Source organism: Mus caroli, unplaced genomic scaffold (assembly GCF_978045245.1).
Source record: "Mus caroli unplaced genomic scaffold, Mus_caroli_1 scaffold_9, whole genome shotgun sequence".
NCBI classification, from domain to species: Eukaryota; Metazoa; Chordata; class Mammalia; order Rodentia; family Muridae; genus Mus; species Mus caroli.
The window spans coordinates 78,385,807-78,407,615 of record NW_028227264.1 but is presented as its reverse complement, the minus strand read 5'-3'; the positions used below and the strand labels follow the sequence as shown (position 1 = coordinate 78,407,615).

Genomic DNA, 21,809 nt, shown 5'->3' with positions numbered 1-21,809 from the left:
CAGTTTTCCCACTAACCAGTAAAGAAGGATCAGTTGGAGGGGGGACCCTCTGAGTCTGAGGTTCTCTTGTCCTGGACCCCAGCCTGTGCACTGGCCCAGGCCCTATTTGGACCCTATTTAGAAGTAAAGTTGGGCAGGATATGACTGAACGTGTCAAGGACCCGGACAGTCTCATCCTGCCTCTACCACCCCAGACCTCAAGTCCCCTATTGTGCCTTATCCTTACCCTAGCCCTCGGTTTCCTCACTGAGCAAACCCGGTGGAACAGTGGCTTAAGGGGTACTTAGGGGCCGGAGGAGAGCTCTACAAAGCTAGGCCTCAGTTTCTCAACTTAGAAGTAAAGAAGGGCAGGATGTTGCTGGAACAGTGGTGAAGGGTGGCCTCGGGGTTAGGGGATCACTCCCTGCACCTGCGACTTCAGGCCTCAGTTTCTCTATTTAGAAGAAAAGAAGGGAGGATAGGATGCTGCTGGAGCGGAGGCAAAGAGAGACTTGGAAGTTGAAGAATGGCGCCCCGCCCCGTGTATGCGACCCCTGTCCTCAGTTTCCCCATCGGTCTGAGCCTGACTGGACATTCCCTCGGGGAGCCCCGGCAGGCTGCGCTAGGTCGGGGGCGGCGCTGCCAGAACAGGGTCGGGGTCCCAGGAGTGTAGCCCCCCGCGGCTGCGCGCTGCGCGGAGCGGTGACATCACTCGGCGGGGAGGAGCGCACGGCTCTGGACCAGGCTCAGCCGGGGCTCCTCGGCGGCCGCGGCCATGACGCAGGGTCCGGGTGGCCGCGCGGCCCCCGAGCCCGAGGCGCCCACCACCTTCTGCGCACTGCTGCCGCGGATGCCGCAGTGGAAGTTCGCAGCGCCGGGTAGCTTCCTGGGCCGTGGTCCCGCAGCGGCGCGCGTGGCGGGGGTGGCAGAGGCGCAGCCGGAGCCCGGGGTCCCCGCGCTGGCCGCTGTGCTGGGCGCTTGCGAACCGCGCTGCGCCGCGCCCTGTCCGCTGCCCGCTCTCGGCCGCTGCCGGGGCTCGGGGACGCGCGGCGCGCGGGTGACTCCGGATGTCGCCGACGAGTGGGTGCGCAAGGGCGGCTTCATTCACAAGCCGGCGCACGGCTGGCTGCACCCCGATGCCAGGGTCCTGGGGCCCGGGGTCTCTTACATCGTTCGGGTGAGTGCGCTCAGCCTCTTTCCCGGCGCGCCGTGGTCTGGGACCGCCCCCACCCCCAGTTTGGTCTCTTGGATCCCAAGAGCCAAGTGAGCGCTCCCCACAACCCAGGAACCCAGTCTCCAGTACGCGCGCTTCTCGGCCGCCCCCACTCGCAGGCGCTGGGGTCCGGGTTCTCACGGCGTCACGTGGGGAGGGGCGGGGAGAGGGCGCAGGTGGGGGACACACGCATGCGCAGGCTAGCCCCCCCGCCCCCCCCCCCCCGCTATTGGGTGGGAGAGTCCTTAAGATAAGGACTAGGTAGCCGAGGGTTCCCTAACCCCGAAGAAAGCAACTTTGCAGGCTTATAGTGGGGACTCAAGCTCAGGGCTCAGGGTTCCAAATTCCACATCAGAGCCGATGAAGTGAAGGGGCCTGGCTATGTTTATCCCCTTTATTTTGGCAGAGATGGAAAGGGGTAGGGATTGGCCAGAGGATTGTGATCTCCAGCTGCAGGCCATCATTCTGCCTTATCAACCCCAAATATTGGGATGCTAAGATGAGTGTCACCACTTCCAGACCTTTGTTCTTTGTTTTGTTTTTGAAACGGGGTCTCATGTAGCTCAGGCTGACCTGGAAGTCACTATGTAGCTGAGGATAACCTTGCATTCCTGATCCTCCTGCTTCCACTTTGCAAGAGCCAGGGTGACAGTCATGCACCACCACACCCATTCTCTATGATGCTGGGGATGGAGCTCAGCCCTTTTCATGTTAGTCGAACTCTGGAACTCTGTATCTGCTTAGCCCCAGCCCCTACCCAGGTTTCTATTGTGACCTTTGCAAGGGGTGAGGTGTGGGGGATGGTGTACCACGTGCCCTCAAGTCACTGGGGACATTTTATCTTCTCCGATCCAAGCATCTGCCGGTGTGTGCAGTGTGTGAAGGTGAGCTGAGAGAAAGCTGGTGTGTAGTGCTCACCTCAGGCACTCCAGTCTGGCTTCCTGCCCACCACTGTTGACGAAGTGCTACATGATCTCAGAATGCTGTTTGTTGGATGTCCTGCACCAGGATGCTGGGAGGGTGATCTCTCTTTGTGTCTTTGTTTTTCCCATCAGTGTCCACCATGTTACTTCTCCCTTCCCCAGGCTCCTCTGAGTCTCCAATATTCTCTGTCTTGGGGAATCTTCCAAATAGGACCTTATTTGGAAGTGAATTTAGTGGAGCACACCTGTAGTCCCAGCATCATTCAGGAGGCTGAAGCAGGAGGATCATCAATAGTTTAGGCCAGCCTGGGCTACATAGCCAGACCCATCTCAAAAGCTAAAGGAAGAAAGGCATGGTGCACTTGGAAAGGCAAGGATGGAGGATCTGTATGAGTTTAAGGCCAACCTGGTCTACATAGCAAGTTTCAGAATCATCTATAAACACACACACAAAGACAAAAAAAAAAAAAACAAATAAAAAAGGAAATACGTCTAGTGACAATTTTGGAATTTTGGTTTCTTTAAAAAATACAGAAATCTTATAAAACAATATGCTTTTGTCTTCATGCTAGCTGTTGGGATGTGGGGCTGCAGTGAACTGTCTGCAGCAGCTGACTATGATTTGCCTCATGCTCTAGCAGAGGCGTGGTTTTGTCAGTTGTAGTTTCTGTGATTGTGCAATGTTTGGGATTCTGGGAACTTTTCAGAGGGTATATACATGCTAGGCCCCGAGAGGCGGGTTGGTGGTTGGTGGTCGTTCAGGAGAATTGGTTGCTGTGTGTAAGTAGTTGTGCTCAAAACAAACAAAAGCAAAGAAGTTAGATTTAGGGATCTCTCTCAACTCTTTCTTTCTCTTCTCGGGGATGAAATGGGGTCAGGGGGATAAAGGGCGGGAGAAAGAACTCACAAGTAGCAAAGAGCAGCCACAGTAGGTTTGTTGTAGCTGTAATGAATTCAGATGAGGTTGTACTGGAGCAGGGTGGGTCCTCTTGCAATGACTGAGACATAAAAGCCAAAAAGGGGCCAGGAATGGTGGCGCACACCTGTCATCCCAGTCCTGGGAAGGTAGAGGCAAGGGGATTAGGAATTCAAGGTTATTCTTGTGTAGAGGTGAGTTTGAGGCTAGCCTGGGCCATGTGAGACCTTGTCACAAGACAAAACAGAACAGCTAAGAGTAGGGGTAGAGGCTGGAACAAAAGACAAGAGCTACAAGCCGAGGTCCACTCTGAGAACCCCCAGATGCTGGAAGAAGGGGACCCTCTGTGGAGCCTCAGAGGAAGAGTGCTGTCTGCACGATGGAGCAGCCTGCAGCAGGGAGTGATAAAGAACTCCTGCTGTGTTCTGTTTGTCCTGACTGTGGTACTTTGTTGCAGTAGCCTTGATAACTGATAACCCTCCTGCACTGCTGCCTTGACACTGAATCCTCTGGGTGATTGCCTGGGTCATGGCTCTGTGGGATGTCTGCCCATTAGATCTTCCTCTAGCTTCTTGGCCCATGCACGTGCAGGATCTGGGTGGCCTCTGTCAACCACCTCACATTCTGGGTCTGGCTTATGTCCCCTTTCTCCTGTGTGTCCTGATGGTTTGGAATTTCTGGGTTCTGGTGTCACACTGTGTGAGAGTACCCCACTGATGCCGCAGTTGGACCCTCCAGGTCCCTGTCCTGTCTGGTGGATACATGTGAAGAATCCAGAAACTGCCATTTTTGGGGTTCCAGATGTTGAGGTGTAAGCAGTGTGGTGTTTGGACCAGCCATTGTGAAGTACTACCCTTGTGGAGGACATGGGAACTCTCTGGTCCCTGCCTGCCAAGGCTTCAGTTGCAATGGGAGAAACAGACAGTAAATATACAAGAAGACAGCCCATGGGAAGTCTTCAGGTCCTGACAGTCAGGGATGCTAAGGTAGTGAGACATAAGTGGGCATTTGTACGGGGTGAGAGGTCTCTCTCCAAATTCATGCCTGTCTGGGACTCCACACTTGGGGGAGATGGGCTTGAACTAGGAAAGGTTAAGTTCCTAGTCGGATGACTGCTGTCCTTAGAAATCCCATAGGGGGACAGGGAAGGAGGCTGTGACAGTTCAGCCGAGTGAGCAGTGTAGCTACAAACCAAAGGACACAGAAGACTGGCCACTGGATGTCTGCGAGAGGCAGGAGAGCCTCTGTAGCCTTCAGAGGCAGCTCAGTCCCAGCAGACCTAGGTCCTGGTCTTTGGCCATTAGAAAGTGGATGGAAGTATTTCTAGTGTTCTAAGTCCTATCCTTGTGGGAATTGTCATATTGTGTCTGGAGACCTTCTCCTTTGGCAGTCGTTAGCTAGCTCCTCTGCTGGTGGCTGTGGTCCTGGAGAAAGGGTTTCCTTTCCTGTGAGCCGTATTCACGAAGCTTTCCCTGACTGACCAGCCAGAATAGGGCTTTGTGGGTCCGGAAGCAAACCGACTGGGGCCCTTGCAGATTTGTGTCCTGAGGCGGCATGGCAACTGATGGTGGCTGTGTGATGTGGTTGCTTGCTCTGTCCCCTGTAGCACAGTGCTCCTCCCCTTAGTGTGTGTGCTTGAGTGCATGCGTGCATGTGTGTGTGTGCACATGCACCCTCAACTGGCCAGGAGCTCACAAGTTGGGAGAGGCTAGCCAGCAAGCAAGTTGCAGGAATGCCTCTGTCTCTGTGTCTCCAATGGTGGGATTATCAGTGTGTACTACAATGGCCCCCTTTTAATGTGAGTGCTGGGGATCTGAACTGTCTGTAGCTCCCCCTTACCTCTTCCGTTCAGAGTGAATGAGCCCTGTGGCGTCATGAGAGCAGGCTTGGGTGGCCTTGGCCTCCTAGCCTTCATTTGCCTTGTCTCTTCCACTTGGTCCCCGTGCCAGCCACACTCTGACTCCCACTTCTGCCCTGGGCTCTGCTGTTCCACCTGCTTGGCTCCTCCCTTTTTACTTCCTTCCCATGGTCACTGCCCCGAGGACCCAGTGACACGGACAGCACAGACTCTCCTTTCTGGTGGCTCTGAGCTGGGCTTGGCCTGAGTGCTTTGTACCCTTTCACATGGTGAGCACCCTGGTTTGGGACTCAGGTCCCTTCCTCCAGCTCCTGGCCTTGCACCCTGGATATTCACATCACCTTAGATAACTACCAGGGACACATCCAAGGCTTATGTGCTTCTGAGACCCCATTCCCATCGCATGGGTGATGGATCACAGGGGTGACTTATGATTCATCACCCCTGACTGAAGTCCACGGACCTGCAAATGCAAGCTGCGGGTGAGCATGTATCACGTGTTCCTTCATGTCGAGTCACTCGGATGTCTCATGATGACTCCCTCTTCCCACGTGTTACCCAGCAACATGTGGAGATCATTTCATATAAATTGATAAAAATAAGTTGTCTCTTACAGCGGCTGGCCGTAGTCTCCCACGTGCCACGTATGTTCAGCCTCTCCAAGCAGAGGGCAGCTGGTGTTGATGTAAACTTCCAGAGAGCACCAGTAGATCTTAGTGTCCACATGTCCCACACGAGGGTATCAACTTGGGCTGCAAAGCTATTTGTTTGCTTTTAGTGAATTCAGCTGGAACAGGATGCCAGACACACACGCACTTCCTCGTCTAGCTACATTCCTCCTTTCTGTCCCGAGTGCTGGGATGACAGACAGGTGTGCACCCCCATTCTGGCTTCCCTTCCAGCTTGGAAGCTGGGTGGTGGACATGCTAAAGGTTCCACTTTGGTCTTCCTCCTGTGTTCCTCTGACTGTGTGTTCCTTTCCACAAAGATGTTTTTTCTAGTCTACAATGTTTCTTTTTCTTTTGAGGCAGGGTCTTTGTACCCCAAGTTGGCCTCAGACCCCCTTTATAGCGGAAGGTGACTTTCACTTTCTGATCCCCCTGTCTATTCCTTCACCCTGGTGTTCAGAGGACAGGTGTGTGCCATCACACCACATTTGTGGGATTAGCCCAGGGCCTAATGCATGCTGGGTAAGAGCTCTCCTAACTGAACTAGAGTTTCTGCTCTATGAGGTTTCTGTGGAGGGCAGATGGCTGATGTTTGCATCTTTGCCAGCCAGATGGTCCCTGTCTGGATCATCTGCCAACCATGTGGGTGGCGACTGGACTCTTTGAACATGCATGCCACCATCCAGTGTCACAGCTTGGACAATGAAACTGAGCCTTGGGATTGGGCCTGGATGGGGCTCAATGTTAGGTGGGAGAGGGTACATCCAGAACACTGAATGCAAAGGTCCTGGGGCAATGGCTGTAGCTGTCAGGGAAGGAGAAGAACCCTGGATGCCTAGAGAGAAAGTAGCATTGTCTGAGGGAGCTCCTAGGCTGGGCTCTGCCTGCTGATTGACCATCCTTTCTTCCCCCAGTACATGGGCTGCATTGAGGTGCTTCGATCCATGCGCTCCCTGGATTTCAACACCCGAACACAGGTGACGAGGTGAGGCCTCGGGATGGGGCCAGGTGTGTTGGCTCATACCTGGAATCCCAGCATTTGGGAGCCAGAGGCAGGAGGTTAGCCATGACTAGGCTAGCCTAGGCTATAGACTGTCCCAAGAAACAAACAAAAACAGTAGATTTATTGCCCCAACATTCCACTCCTGCCCACTGCAATTCTTGGCTTTAACATATCTCTGCATAGTATTTTATAGACACCTTATCTGAACATTGGCTCTAGAACATTCAAACACCCTAAAAGGAAGCCCTGCTCTCATGAACAGTTATCTACCCTCCAACTTACCCAGCACCTACAAATCCACCTCCTGTCTCTGGGCATTTCTTAGCATGGAGTCCCACTCTGTGGCCTTGTGTCTCTGTTTTAGCCACTCTTTGTGCCCCTGTGATAACACCCTGACAAAAGCAAGTCAAGGAAGACAGGGTTTATTCAGCTCCTTCCGTGTATTATAGGAAGGCAGAAGCTTGAGGAATCTGCTCATATGTTTGTGATAAATAATAAATAATAAAATTAAATCTGCTCGAGTAGATCACATTCATAACAATGAACACAGAGAGATAAATTAGTGTAAACGTGTTTATGCTCAGTTTGCTTTGTCTACTCTTACACAGTCTAGGTTCCCCTGCCTAGGGGATGGTACCACCCACAGTGGTCCTGCACAGATATTCTTTGAGGTCCAACCCTGAGGATTCTATATTTTGTCACATTGACAATTAACATTAACCACAATGTTTCACTGATCACTGTCTTTTCAGTCTGTTCATGTTGTGGTGTATGTCAGACCCTTGTTCCTTCCTATTCAGGGCTGAGTAATACTCCAGTGGGTGGATGGACCATACTGTATGTCCACTTACCCATGCTGGACACTAGGTACACAGGACTTTTCACTTCCCATCAGCCCTGTATCCTATCTCTACTGCCAGCCAGGTTTATAATTTGTTACCTTGCCCTCATGAAGCCGAGATTGGCTTCAGACTTGCTATGAATCACAGGCTAGCTTTGAATTTATGATCTTCTTGCCTCTCTGCCTCATGAGCAAAGGGATAATCATGCCTGGCTTCCTATTGCTCGTCTCTTAGCTCTAGACCTGTCGTTTCTAAGTAGGATCTCATTCTCCCATAGGGAAGCCATCAATCGGCTCCATGAGGCTGTGCCCGGTGTCCGGGGCTCCTGGAAGAAGAAGGTGGGTGTGGGCTGTGGTCCTGCAGAGCTGGTATGTGTCTTGGGAGGCTGAAGGGAACACTGTGGCTACCCAGAGCCCCTCTGGTCCCAGGCATCTCATGCAGGTGGCTCACTGTACCTTCCCAGGCCCCCAACAAGGCTCTGGCCTCCATCTTGGGGAAAAGCAACCTGCGCTTCGCCGGCATGAGCATCTCAGTCAACATCTCCGTGGACGGCCTTAACTTGTCTGTTCCTGCCACCCGCCAGGTGAGAGTCGCTGCCTTCCACCCTGCACACCACCCTGCAGCAGCTCTGGTACCCTCACCCACAGTCCACCTTTGCCCAGCCCACAACCCTGCCATCTACCCTGCCCACATCCTGATCTTGGCTTCACTCACAGCCCCATCCCCGCCCTCAGCTCCACCCACAGCCCCACCCTCAGCCCCCAGCCAACCTCAAAGCCCTAAACCACACTCTCTTAGCAGGCCTGGCCTATAATCTGCAGAACCCTTAAAATGTCCAGAAATATCCTACTGAGGTAGAGCCAGGGCATGGGAGTCATCATGGGTACAAAGTCTCCAGTAGCCGGGATCTGAGTGGTCTGCTTGCCTTTATGCAGGGCAGTGCCACCACTAGGCAGATCTATCCACAGTGGTCCAGAAGTTTACTTGGATTGGAGTGGGTTGCAGCCAGGGACTGTTCTCAGAACACAGCATTCCTGGACTGTTTGGGCTTTCCCTGGATATGGGGATGAGAGGGATGCTGGGCTGGCCCCTCGAGGAGAGGCATCTACTGTGGGAAAGGACAGCATGACCCTGGGAGAGGATTTTGGGGTCTGTCCCTAGAGTAGAGACAATGGCATTGTTTTAAGTGCCAGACACTGAGGGGGCAGTGCCAGGGCCAGTTGAGCAGTTGTCCTGGCAAGAGGGGCTGTGGCCAGGACTCACAGGGCTGGGGGTGGGGAAGGGACTGTAGTAAGAACAGAGCTGAGAGGCAGAGTGGCCAGCCCCTGCTGAGGGACTCACTGTGGGGGACACACAGCTAAGATGGCTGCAGGAAGACTTTGACGCCAACAATAGCCAGTACCCCAATTCTATCCATGAAGCCCAAAGCCCAGTTTTTAATTCTGGTTACCTTAACTCCAACCTCCACCTCAACCCTACTTCTTTGTTTGGAGGCAAACTCTCACCTTGTAGCCCTGCCTGGCCTGTAACTTATAGAAACCTACTTGCCTGTGGTGAGATTAAAGGCATGGGCCATAGTGCTTGTGTTTAACCTGGCTTCTAATACTAACCCCAGGTACAACCAACTCCAACCCCTGGTCAGGCCTGCGTCTCCTATGTGGGCACAAATTCTCACTTTGCCCTGGTTGATCTGGGATTCAAGGAAGTCTGAGCTGAAACTGTATCAGCAACAAGGTGCAGCCTGTGGCTATAAACAGTGACCCCACACATCGTCCTGCAGTGAGGGGTCCTTCAATCCATGCATCTCCGATGCTTCTAGCAGTGCTGGCAAAGGCACATGCTGTGGGGCAGAAGGCAGCTCACATCAGACATGAGGCAGGACTGGTGCCAAAGAAGCATGCTTGTGGCTGGGGCTCAGTTGGTAGTGTTAGGTGTGGGATCCCGGGCATAGGGGGGCTTTTTCACACTTAGCTGGATGTGAGTCTCCCCCTGCACCAGCTCCAGAATCCGGCTGGCTATTGAGTCAGGGGGTCTGGAAGGTTTGGGGGTGGGGGGAGCTCTGTCCCACCAAAGACAGACAGCTCAGTCCACCACATGGAAGGGGCTCGAAACCTGCTGCTGATATTAGTGAAGGGAGACCACTCTTTTATAGCTGTACAGATGGTTGTGAGCCTTCATGTGGTTGTTGGGAATTGAATTTACGACCTCTGCTTGCTCCAGTCAACCTCACTCACTCAGGTTGGCCCTGCTCGCTCTTATTATTATAAAAAAAGTACACTGTTGCTGTCTTCAGACACACCAGAAGAGGGCGTCAGATCTCATTATGGGTGGTTGTGAGCCACCATGTGGTTGCTGGGATCTGAACTCAGGACCTTCGGAAGAGCAGTCAGTGCACTTACCTGCTGAGCCAGCCGGGTCTGGCTGAAGGCTCAGCTAAGGAAGATGCACTCACTAGGAGCACTCACGAGGAGCACTCACGAGGAGCACTCACTAGGAGCACAGGCCCAGCTTCCTGAGACCCATGGGTTTTGTTATTTTGAATCTTAGGAACTCTCTTCTCCCCACACCTCTCTCCTCTCCCCTCCCTCCTCCCCACTCCTCCCTCTTCCCCATTCTTTCCTCCTCCCTCACACCTTCTCTCTACCCACTCCACCCTCCTCCTCACTCCTCCCTTCTCCCCATACCTCCTCTCCTTCCCCTCTCTTCCTTCCCCACTCTTCATCACACCTCCTCTCTCCTCCACAGTCCTACCTCCTTCCCACTCTTCTCTCTTTCCTCCAGGAGGGAGTGTTTCAATTCTGAGGAAATCAAATCCCTATACAACTTTAGGAACCTGAGTGGCAGGCCACAGATAGGGTGGGGCCATGTAAATGAATGCAGATGAACACGTGGCTGGTCTATATCGGGAGGGTTGAGCCTGGGATGAGTTGTTTGGAGTGTTTGTGTATTTATGTGTAAGGGTGTTTCCCTGTCTACACTCAGGTGGGTACATAATCACGTGACCCCAGGACCTGGCCTTCCTGTCCTCTCCTTAGGCCCGTCCAGTCCTCATGGGGGCTTGAGATGCAGGTGGGACTCTCGGGCCCAAGCTATGTTAGACAGACAAGAGTCAGAAAGAAGGACCCCTCACCCCCCATGTGTATCTCTCCTGTGGCTGTGGCTCACCTGCCAGGGCTGTCAGTGACTGAATGTGAGCATGCCTGCCTCCTGTCCTCACAGATCATCGCCAACCATCATATGCAGTCTATTTCCTTCGCCTCGGGTGGTGACACGGTAAGATGGGATGGGTGAACTTCTGGGCCCCAAGTCCCTGCAACCTTCCCAGGCCCCACCTGCTGGGTCCTCTGCCCCTCGAGGGAGCCGAACCCTGTTAGTGTCTCCTACCCGTCTCTCTAGGACATGACTGATTATGTGGCCTATGTGGCCAAGGACCCCATCAACCAGAGAGGTGAGCTGGATTGTGGAGGGGGCTCAGGGCCCTGGGCCTGGAGCAGGGCTGTGCTGGAGGGTCACAGGCACACTGACACTGTGACCTCCCCAGCCTGCCACATCTTGGAATGCTGTGAAGGTCTTGCCCAGAGCGTCATCAGCACCGTAGGGCAAGCCTTTGAGCTGCGCTTCAAGCAATACCTGCACAGCCCACCCAAGGCTGTAGTGCCCCCTGAAAGGTAAAGAGAACCCAGGTTTCCTGGGCCAGGCTGCTAGCTGGATCCTCCAAAGACAGGCTGGGCCTTCCTTCTGTTACCCAGTCCCTTGTGTCCCTCTATTTTCACTTATATCATCTAGACCAAGGGCTGGCAGGTGGCAGCCCCGTTGTACTCTTTTTTTTTTTTTAAAGATTTATTTATTTTATGTATATGAGTACACACTGTAGTTGTACAGATGGTTGTGAGCCTTCATGTGATTGTTGGGAATTGAACTTAGGACCTCTGCTTGCTCTGGCCAACCCCACTTGCTCCGGCCCAAAGATTTATTTATTATTATAAGTTCACTGTAGCTGTCTTCAAACGCACCAGAAGATGGTATCAGATCTCATTATGGGTGGTTGCTGGGATTTGAACTCAGTACCTTTGGAAGAGCAGTCGGTGCTCTTACCCACTGAACCATCTCACCAGCCCCCTGTTGTACTTACTCTTGAGGCGTGAGCCTCCTCATAGCAGCTGAGAGGGATATCCTACACATGGGATACTGCCTGCTGCATCCTGACATTGGGTCTTGTACAAACAGCTGTTGCTGGTCATGCCAATATTCTGGACAGGGCACCACCTCCCACCGCATAGATTATGGCTCCTGACACCACTGTTACCAGGGGAAGGCCTGGCTGATGGATGGAGGTGGGGTTCGGGAAGGGAGGGCCCAGTGCTCTAACATAGATGCCTTGCTCTGTGCCCGCAGGCTGACTGGGCTGGAGGAGTTGGCCTGGGGAGATGATGAGACTGCTGCAGACCACAATTACTACAACAGCATTCCAGGAAAGGAGCCACCTCTGGGCGGGCTGGTGGACTCCAGACTGGCTGTCACACAGCCCTGTGCACTGGCGACACTCGGAGGCCTTGGACAGGTCAGCCTCCTGTGGAGCCAGAAGGAACATGGAGCTGTCCTTGGGGTGGGTGGGAAGTGGGCCTGGGACATAGCAGGGTCACCACGCCTCTCTTGCAGGGAATGACACCAGCATGGAGAGATGCCCGTGGCTTGCCTTGGGACATGGGCCCCTCTGGTGCAGGTAGGTTGTTTTAGACTCTCAGAAACTGTTCCCTGCCCTCCATGTCCCTCCCTCCATGTAACTGTGTCCTGCAGACTGGGGTGCTCTACCCTGTCCCCAGAGAACCTCTGTGTGTCACTGTGCCCTGCAGGGCATGTGCTCCACCCTGTTCCCAGTGAAGCACTGTGTGTGTGTCACTGTGCCTTGCAGGCTGTGTGCTCTACCCTGTCCCCAGGGAAGCTCTGTGTGTGTCACTGTGTCTTGCAGGCTGTGTGCCCCCAGCCCTCCCCTCTCCTCCCCTCCCCCTCCCTGCCCCCTCCCCTCTTTATTGCTTCCCATGATGAGGTCATTGCAATTGGGGATATATTGAACTTTTCTAAACTCCAGGAGACATTGCCCTCCTACGAGACTTTGTCTCCTGCCCTGATCCCTGACTAGTGGCTAATTACTCTGGGGCATTCCAGAATTCTCCGTGCACACTTGAGTACTTAGATGATGAATTACTTCCCAGGATGTCCAGATGGAGCACACGCTCAGTTGGTACACTTGACGTTTTGTCCAAGTGACAGCTCTTTCTGAAGTCTTCCCATTCCTGCACACTGCAGACCTCTTGTCATTTCATGACTGGACAGTTGCGCCTCCTCACAAGGCAATGTGACTTCTCTGTGTGAGGACTGTCCACTCGATCCCGGGTGGATGGGCCCCCCGTGAACGTGACAGGGATTCCCTCGATGCCTTACTAGCCTCTCCCTCCTGGGACTGTGGCTTTGGCTGGCTCCTCCCTCAGCACCCACAGGTCAGTGTTCACAGATCTTAGGACTTCTCACGCTCTCTCACTCTCAGATTTTTTTTTTTTGAGATAGGATACCTTGTAGCCCAGGCTGGTCTTGGATTTATTATGTAGCCTAGGATGGCCCTGAACGTTTGACCTTCCTGCCTCCCCCACCCCGCTGAGTTTTGGGATGACAGATGAGCACACACAAAACAAACCCCCCTTTGAGATACGTCTGATTCTGCAGCCCAGCTAACCTTGAGCTTGCTACATTCTGCCAGACTCTGGGTTTGCATTTAGTTGCCATCAGTATTTTATGACTAAGCTCTTAGTCTCCCAGTTTTACAGAGACTATGTGACATGTCTGGGTTCTTGGAGGGCAGAGCTATGGTGTCCTCAGTGTTACAGAAAGGCGGGTGGCAAGACAGGGTTCACAATGGCCCAGGAGGGCTTGGTCACAGCTAGTACTTTCCAGTCCTCACTTCCTGCCTGGGATTCTGAGAAGTACCTGGAACATCCCTGGGCTCTGAAAAATCTGCTCAGCTGAGCTTAGATGGGAGAAATGCAAGTCAGGTTGTTTATTCTGTCAGCATAACCCCTAGCGACCCCAAGGGTGAGGCTGAGGGGACAGGATATCTGGCTACCCCTGGGTGGGTGAAGATGTGGTGTGGGACCTGGCAGGGTGTGAACAGCTGTCAGGAGACTGAGAGCTATTCAGAGTAAGTACAAGGAAAAAAGACAGCACAAAGATGTGACTTTGATTGCTGTCACTGAGCTAAAGGCTGAACAATGTGGTCCATGTCCAGAGTTCCAGCACTGGGGAGACAGACAGGAGCATCTCTCGGGCTCACTGGCCAACCATTCTAGCTTAATGAGAGTTTGGGGTTCAGTGAGACAACACACACACACACACACACACACACTCAGAATGAGGAGTGAGGAGGAGGCCTCTGATTTTAAAGTAGGAGTAACAGTGGTCCTAGCCCAGCCATGTGGCAGGTCACACAGTGGCCTGAGCCACGACTGTTACTCTTTAAACAGAGGGTCGGTGTTATTCAGCATCCAGCTCTTTGGAGCCTGGAGCTCCCTCCCTCTCCCTCTTGGCCAGAGAGCTGCCTTCTTGTAGCATATCTGGGCTCTGGCTCAAACTTGCATACGTGGCCAGCCTCTGTCCCAGCTGGAGCACGTTGTGGCTCTTGACTCCTGTGGGAAGCCTCGGTTTGGCCCCCGTGGAGTGACACAGAGGGCACACCTGCCCACTCCTGCCGCCTCCCTCTGGGTCTTGTTGATTCATTGTCCTCGCTGCCCCCAGATCCTCTGGGTTTCTGCCTGACCCGCTGCCATCTGTCCTCCCTAGCCCCACCGGGGGATGGCTACGTGCAGGCAGATGCCCGAGGGCCACATGACTACGAGGAGCACCTGTATGTCAATACCCAGGGCCTGGATGCTGTGGAGCTTGAGGACATCGCTGAGGCACCTCTACAGCTTGAGGACAGCCCCAAGAAGGACCTGTTTGACATGCGTGCGTGGCCTGTCCCCATCTGACCTGGGATTGCGTGGGAATACAAAGGGTTGAGGGGCTCAGACTGAACCTCAGTTATCTAGGGACAGACTTCCTCTGCCAGGCCTAAGCAAGTCTCTGGGCAGCCCGGTTTCTGCCATGGGCTCAGGGGAGAGCCTCCGAGACCTCCTGTCAGCAGGGCCTGTCAGTTCCCATCTAGTTGGCCAGGAGATCTCAGGTTGTTTTAATCTCACCTCAGGGTCTCGTGTGGGTGTGGGAGAGCTGATTTGCCCTTTTCCTCCGGAAACCCCAGCCTGGAGGGCAGCCCACTCACTAGAGAGCCCCATCCTGCTGCTGGAGGAGAAGTGGTGTATCTTCCAGCCACCGGCCACCGTACCTTCTTAGCATTACAACTGGGGTGTGAGCATTACAACCTACTGAGTGCATGCTGCTGTACTTGTGGCAGTGGCTGCAGAATGTGGGCTCCTCACAGTGGGAAAGCAGGTTAGACAGAGCTCCCTGCAGAGGCAGCCGGCCCCTGAGTGACAGCCACTTGCCTGACTTTCACAGGGAGGGGAGGTGGGTTTCCAGTTAGCCCTTGGCCAGGGAGACAGCAGGGTTATGGTGGGGCTCCTGTGTCAGACACTTGGGGGCCGATTTGTGTCATTTCCTGCCTCCTCCCTGTCCCTCGAGGGTCCTGAGGCTGGCGGGGAGGTCACCTGACCTAGAACAGTGTCAGCTCCACAGAAGTCTGGACGCGAGGCAACTCCTCTTACTCTTGCCAAGTCAGCTCATGGCATAGATGTGGTCTGCAATGAGGCACACATGGGGTAGAGGGCAGTGAAAAGGGGGTAGGGGTGGGGGAATCTGGCTCAGTAGTGGGGGGAAGGGAGTGCTGGTGTGTCTCAACTTCCCCTGAAAACAGTTTTGGCGGTGATTGGAACCGGTAGACCTGCTGATTCAGCATTAGGGCTGAAGCTGCAGAGGCTGTGCCCAATACCAGGTTGGGGCTAGAAAGTCTCAGGGCCTGGCTTGTGCTGAACACAGCTCATTCCAGCTAAATGAGAGAATGAGGAAAGAAGAGAGAATTTAAGGCTAACCTTGGCAAGTTTGTGAAACCTTGTCAAAAGTAAAACAAGGACTGGGGGCATGGTCAGGGGATGGAGCCCCTGCCTAAAATCCCCTACCAAGGGGCTGGGTTAGTGGCTCTGCAGTGTGCCTACCTGGCAAGCATGATGGCTCAGGTGCTATCCCAGCAATAGGAAAAAAAAAATGGCCCACAGGACCCTTTGAAGATGCCCTGAAGTTGCACGCGTGCTCAGTGGCAGCCGGCATCACTGCAGCCCCACCCCCTCTGGAGGACCAGTGGCCCAGCCCCCCTACCCGCAGGGCCCCCATTGCACCCACAGAGGAGCAATTGAGGCAGGAGCCCTGGTACCACGGACGAATGAGCCGTCGGGCTGCAGAGAAGCTGCTTCGGGCCGATGGGGACTTCCTTGTGAGAGACAGCGTCACCAACCCGGGGCAGTATGTCCTCACAGGCATGCACGCGGGGCAGCCCAAGCACCTGCTGCTGGTGGACCCCGAGGGTGTGGTAAGCTGGCACTTTAGGCTTCGGGGTTGGGGCTGTGTTTTTAGATAATGGACCCTTTAGTATGGAAGTAACCACTTGTTAAAACATTTTCCAGTTAAAGAATGTTTTATCCAAGGGTGGTCACTCAGACCTGTCATCCTAGCACTTAGAAAACGGAGGCAGGAGGATTGCTATAAGTTTGAGGTTAGCGTAGGACTTCAGGGTGAGAACATTGTCTAAAAACAATAATAAAATCTTTCAAAGGAATTTCTAGTTTGTAAAGCATTTTGGGGTTCGCAGAAGCACCTCCACCCCTCCGGCCTCTCAGAATTTCCACCCAAGGAGCTCGCCCCTCACAATGAGGTGTGGCAGTTGGGATATATTTATCTGGATCTCTGAATAAGTTATCAAGTCGGGGCCTTTCCAGAATCAATCACCACTACTCCCTTAGTCAAATTCTTACTCTGTAGCCCTGTCTGGCATGAAACTTGCTTTGTAGGCGATCAGCCTGGCTTTGAACTCAGATTTCCTCCTGCCTCTGCCTTCTGAGTGCTGGGACTCACACTGGGACACCACACTAAGTGGTGTGTGCCACCATACCTGGCTCTGTTCATTTTTCTTTTTTTCAAATGTGTTATTGTTATTATCTTACGTGTATGGGTGTGTACCATCTGTGTGCAGTACTCTCAGAGAACTGGAGTTACAGATGATTATGAAGCCCCTACATGGGTGTGGGGATTTGAACCCCAGACCTCCGCAAGGGCAACTTTCATCTACTTATTTATTTTAAACTACCTACTGCTTCTTGAATGGCTGCATGGCTGAACTTGGGTTTCTTCCTCCTCGTTCCTCTGGCACAGGTGTTCCTCATGGGGGTTGGGGGTTCAAACTCAGGTCCCCATGCTTGCCCAGCAGGCACTCTCCTGCCTCAGCCCTCCTGAGCCCTGTGATCATGAGGACCTGGGAACATTGGGGTGGAGTCTTCTCTTCCGACAAGCTCCGTCTGAGCTGGTGGGTCATGGCCTGTGGGATGCGTTCAGGGATGGGTGCTGAAGTCTCTGTCTACAGGTGCGGACGAAAGATGTGTTGTTTGAGAGCATCAGCCACCTCATAGACTATCACCTGAAGAACGGGCTGCCCATCGTGGCTGCTGAGAGCGAGCTGCATCTGCGGGGAGTGGTCTCTCGGGAGCCATGAGCCAGGTGTGTAGTAGCCATCTGCATCAGGCAGCTACACCTGCCATCTGTGAGGTTCCTGGGTTTGAAGACTGATCCGCCGTCATGAAGTTCATCTGTTCTGTGCATCACTGTGCTGTGCGGCCAGCGCAACAGCTAACTGAGGGGCATGGTATCATCCCAGATTGATCCTCACCTCTGGTAGCAGCCACCCACCCTTCAAGAGTCATTGATTGAAGTTGTCTGACTCTGGCCCCACTGTGTGCTGTCTGTCTGGTGGAGGTGGCTTTGGTTTAGCCTTGGGCTGCCTGTTGGTGCTCAGGGGATGGAGGGCTGACTGAGGAGGGACTGGAGAGTTGGTGACCTCAGGGTGTCTGGGCAGAGCAGGAGGAGGGAGCCGGCTGTGGTTGGGGAGGGCAGGAGGCAGCAGCTGGATGTGAGGGCTGGAGTAGGGGGAAGTGTGTGTGGGGGCACTATGGAATTTTCCCGGAGCTGCTGGCCAGGTCAAGCTGTTCTTCATCCCCATGACAACAACTCCTTCCTGTCCCCTTCTGGACTCCTCCTGCTTGGGGGCCAGGGCTGCAGGCAGGACTGCTCTGTTTACATGGAGGATGTGGCCCCATGAGCCTCTCAGATGCCTCTGCACAGTGCCGGGCCCTGCACCTGTCACTCAGGCAGGTTCTAGTCTAGCCTCAAAGGAGTTGTGAACCTAGAAGTGATCCTCAGGGTCGCTGTGGTATCGATGCACATCTCTTAGACCATACAGTTTTGAGACAGGCACTGAGGCCTGCATCTTTGCCAGCACAGAGAGGTTAAGGTTGAAATGTTGCCCTGGGGCACACAGCAGCAGCTTGGCCCCAGGCCAATGGTAGCTGAGTGCCCGTGACTGCTGAGGCCTTTCTGTTCAGTGGATACTGATCATGGTCACCCTGACTTCACCTCTTTCTGCCCACAGGTGACAGTCCTCAGCCCAACTTCTACCCCTAGATGCCCTTGCTGAGGCCTTTCTCTCAGATCCTGAAGCCACGAGAACCAGAATGGTTACCACCTCTCCTTCCACACGAGCCTCGGGAAGCCGCCTTTCCCAGCTGTGCTCGCTCAGCTGGCTGGGCCCGTGAGACAGAGTCAGGGTCAAGCCTCTGCTCCTGCCTGAGCCCCAACCCTGAAGGGTGAGGGCTGTGCAAACCAAAGACAGACCGAGTCGCCTTTAACAAAGACATCCAAATGCAGGCCCCGTGCCTCTGGTCCCAGTTCGAGTAGTGACATCAGGCTGTGTCCACAGAGTGACGTGGACAGCTCTGTGTGGGCAGAGGTAGTGTCCTGCCCTAGCTAGGCTCTGAGGACCTAGATGCACTGTTGCTTTTGGGGGGTGATTAAGGTGCTTTTGGGTCTCAGATCCCTGATGGGGGAGCAGCCCAGGGGCTTGCCTGGCATGTAGGGTATCCAGGTGAGTCAGAGGCAGAGGAACCTCAGTGAGGTGTGGCATCCACTCAGCACTTCCCAGCTGTCACCTGCCTGGACCTTCAACTGTAATTAAACACAGGGTTGAGCGTGAGCCTGCTATGTCTGCTAGGGATTCCCAGGTGGGCAACCGAGGCAAGGGGGAAGCTTTGTGGAGCCCTAGGGCTGGAGCAGACGGCTAGGTGGGACTGTGGGGTCTGGACTCCCCCCCTGCGCCCCTCCCCCTGTTCACCAACAGTGAACAAGCCTCTGGTTTTACTCCAAGATAAATCAGCCTCTCTCCCTGTTTGGTGTTTCCCCAGTCCCTTCTTGACAACACTGTGGCTTTACCTCCTAGGGATTTGTGCACACTGGGCCCCTGGGGAAGGGGTTCTGGAGTACCTGCCAGGGCCAGCATGGGAGTAAAAGCTTCCTTCTGCCTCAAGCATGAGACATCATAAAGGTCAAAGTTATAGGTCACTGTGATGCTCTCTTCTTCCAAATACAGAAAGGCTCAGAGTCCCATCCCCACCACCCACCTTGCCATCCCCCATGGAAGTGGAAACTTACATGGTTTCTTTAGAAAGTCAGTGTGTTGGATGGTGTTTTGCTGAGGCAGACACGTATAGGAGTGTTTTCCTGAAGCAGACACAGGCAAAAGGACGTTTTGCTAAGGTAGACGTGTGAAGGGACGTTTCTGTTGAAGTGGACACAGGTGGGAGGATGTTTTGCTTGAGGTAGACACGTGAAGAAATGTTTCACTGAAGCAGACACAGATAAAAAATGTTTTGTTAAAGCAAACATGTAAAAGGACGTATGGTGTTCAAAAGGACCCAACAGATGGTGGACAACACTAGGTGATATTGGTACACCTCGTTATTCTTTAATGGCCATTGTCGGTCATGACTTTATAAGAAAGAAACACACTAAACAACTTCTGGTGGTGTTCTGGTGGCTTCTTGCCGCTTCCACAGACTTGGGCCCATTGGCAGAGTGATGTCAGCTGACACAGACTCACATGGAGGGCACGTGGTACTTAGAGAGAGGATAAATAGGACCCAAAGGAAAGTAACAGAGGCTTACATATCTAGCTCTGTAACACATCCCTGGGCTCCAGTCTTAGCTGATCTTTACATCATTGAGAGAGGCACAGCAGAAAACTTTTCCTGGTGTCCCTGCTGGTCCTGGTCCCTCCTGCTGACTCGTGCCAATGTGGCTGAGGCTTGACTTTTTCTGCTGGGTCATGCCACCACTGCTGATTCATGTTTGCAATCCTGACACTACTGAACTGGACTGCTGGTATATATCCTGACAACACAGATGGAATTTGCTCCAAAGAACTATTTCTAAACAGGTCCACTTCCCCTGTATCCTAATATTTCTTTTCCACTACCTCTGGCGGGTGGTGGGCTAGAATAGAGGTTAAGACGTTTAAGACATTTATTAAAAATAGGGTTTAAATGGGCTTGAGAAATGGCTCAGGGGTTAAGAGCTCTTCCAGAGGTCCTGAGTTCAATTTCCAGCAGCCACATGGTTGCTCATAATCATCTGTAATGGGGTCCAACGGCCTTTCTGGTGTGTCTGAAGATAGCTACAGTGTACTCGTATACATTAAATAAATAAATAAATAAATAAATCTTAAAAAAGTTTTTTAAAAAATTAAAGCCTATCTTACTCATCCACCTCTTAACTTATCTTACTCTTCACACTTGTCTTTCTGTCCAGCCACTTGTATGCCCACCCACCCATCCATCCACCCATCCAATCACCCATCCATCCACCCATTCACTAATCCATCCATCCACCCATCCATCCATCCACCCATTCACTAATCCATCCATCCATCCATCCATCCACCCATCCATCCACCCATCCAGCCACCCATTCACTTATCCATCCACCCATTCACTAATCCATCCACCCATCCATCCATCCATCCAGCCACCCATCCAGCCACCCATTCACTTATCCATCCACCCATTCACTAATACATCCACCCATCCATCCATCCATCCATCCACCCATCCAGCCACCCATTCACTTATCCATCCATCCATCCATCCACCCATCCATCCATCCACCCATCCATCCATCCACCCATTCACTAATCCATCCATCCATCCAGCCACCCATTCACTTATCCATCCGCCCATTCACTAATCCAAATATCCATCCATCCATCCATCCATCCATCCATCCATCCACCCACTCACTAATCCATCCATCCATCCATCCATTCACCCATCCAGCCGCCCATTCACTTATCCATCCACCCATTCACTAATCCATCCATCCATCCATCCATCCATCCATCCATCCATCCACCCACTCACTAATCCATCCATCCATCCACCCATCCAGCCGCCCATTCACTTATCCATCCACCCATTCACTAATCCATCCATCCATCCATCCATCCATCCATCCATCCATCCATCCACCCACTCACTAATCCATCCATCCATCCATCCACCCATCCAGCCGCCCATTCACTTATCCATCCACCCATTCACTAATCCATCCATCCATCCATCCATCCATCCACCCACCCATTCACCCATCCAATCACCCATCCATCCACCCATTCACTAATCCATCCATCCATCCATTCAACCACCCATCCATCCATCCACCCACCCATTCAACCACCCATTTCTCTATCTACTAATCCATCCATCGACCCACTCACCCATCTGTTTATCTACCTACCCCACCTTCAGCCCTATCCACACCCCACCTACTCTTCCTCATCCAACCATGTACCAGCTCATCCACTCATCCCACCATGATCCTTTGAGCTCCTCTCATCTACTAGGACTTCTGGTGAGAGCATGCACAGACACCCACGCATGTGAAGCTGGCTTGCCTAGGGACTGGTGAAGGACATGGGGCTGAGGAGTGCTGGAGAGAGCTGCTGGGCTTCTTAAGCCTGAGGTCATAAACTTGGTTTCCAGTGAAAAGAACCACTATGGCGGGAAGTGTCCATCGACAGGACAGGGATGTCTGAGAACCTGGGTGAGGAAGTGTGAGGAAGTGTGGTTAGATTCAGGGACCCGGGTCAAGGAGGTGTCTAGATGAGTTCCACTCATGAGTCCATCCATATCCTTGGCCTTCCCAAGGTCCAACACCCATCCTCTCTTAAGTCCTGTGTGTGATGCTGCTCTGAACATGTCTGAGTGTAGACTCCAGATCTCATTGTGAAGATTAGGAGATGAGTGCTGGGAGAGCAGGCAGCTTGACTAAG

At 53.2% G+C, this 21,809-nt stretch overlaps 1 protein-coding gene across 1 annotated transcript; it reads left to right on the top strand.

Annotated features, from left to right (window-relative positions):
• The first annotated feature begins 685 nt into the window (after window positions 1-685).
• Window positions 686-20,154, top strand: Shc2 (SHC adaptor protein 2). The gene is made up of 13 exons (XM_021174542.2): window positions 686-1,156; window positions 6,472-6,542; window positions 7,680-7,740; window positions 7,866-7,985; window positions 10,622-10,675; window positions 10,799-10,850; window positions 10,944-11,070; window positions 11,798-11,963; window positions 12,062-12,125; window positions 14,234-14,398; window positions 15,661-15,971; window positions 17,019-17,152; window positions 18,081-20,154. The coding sequence occupies exons 1-12, from the start codon at window positions 755-757 to the stop codon at window positions 17,145-17,147; spliced, it is 1,722 nt and encodes a 573-aa protein (XP_021030201.1). The 5' UTR covers window positions 686-754; the 3' UTR covers window positions 17,148-17,152; window positions 18,081-20,154.
• The last annotated feature ends 1,655 nt before the right edge of the window (window positions 20,155-21,809 follow it).

Excerpts from the sequence above, each read along its gene's own strand:
- Shc2 (XM_021174542.2), top strand. The coding sequence starts at position 755 with ATGACGCAGGGTCCGGGTGGCCGCGCGGCCCCCGAGCCCGAGGCGCCC. Across the intron at positions 11,071-11,797 it reads GCTGTAGTGCCCCCTGAAAG|GCTGACTGGGCTGGAGGAGT; the intron begins GTAAAGAGAACC and ends CTGTGCCCGCAG. Across the intron at positions 14,399-15,660 it reads GAAGGACCTGTTTGACATGC|GACCCTTTGAAGATGCCCTG; the intron begins GTGCGTGGCCTG and ends AATGGCCCACAG.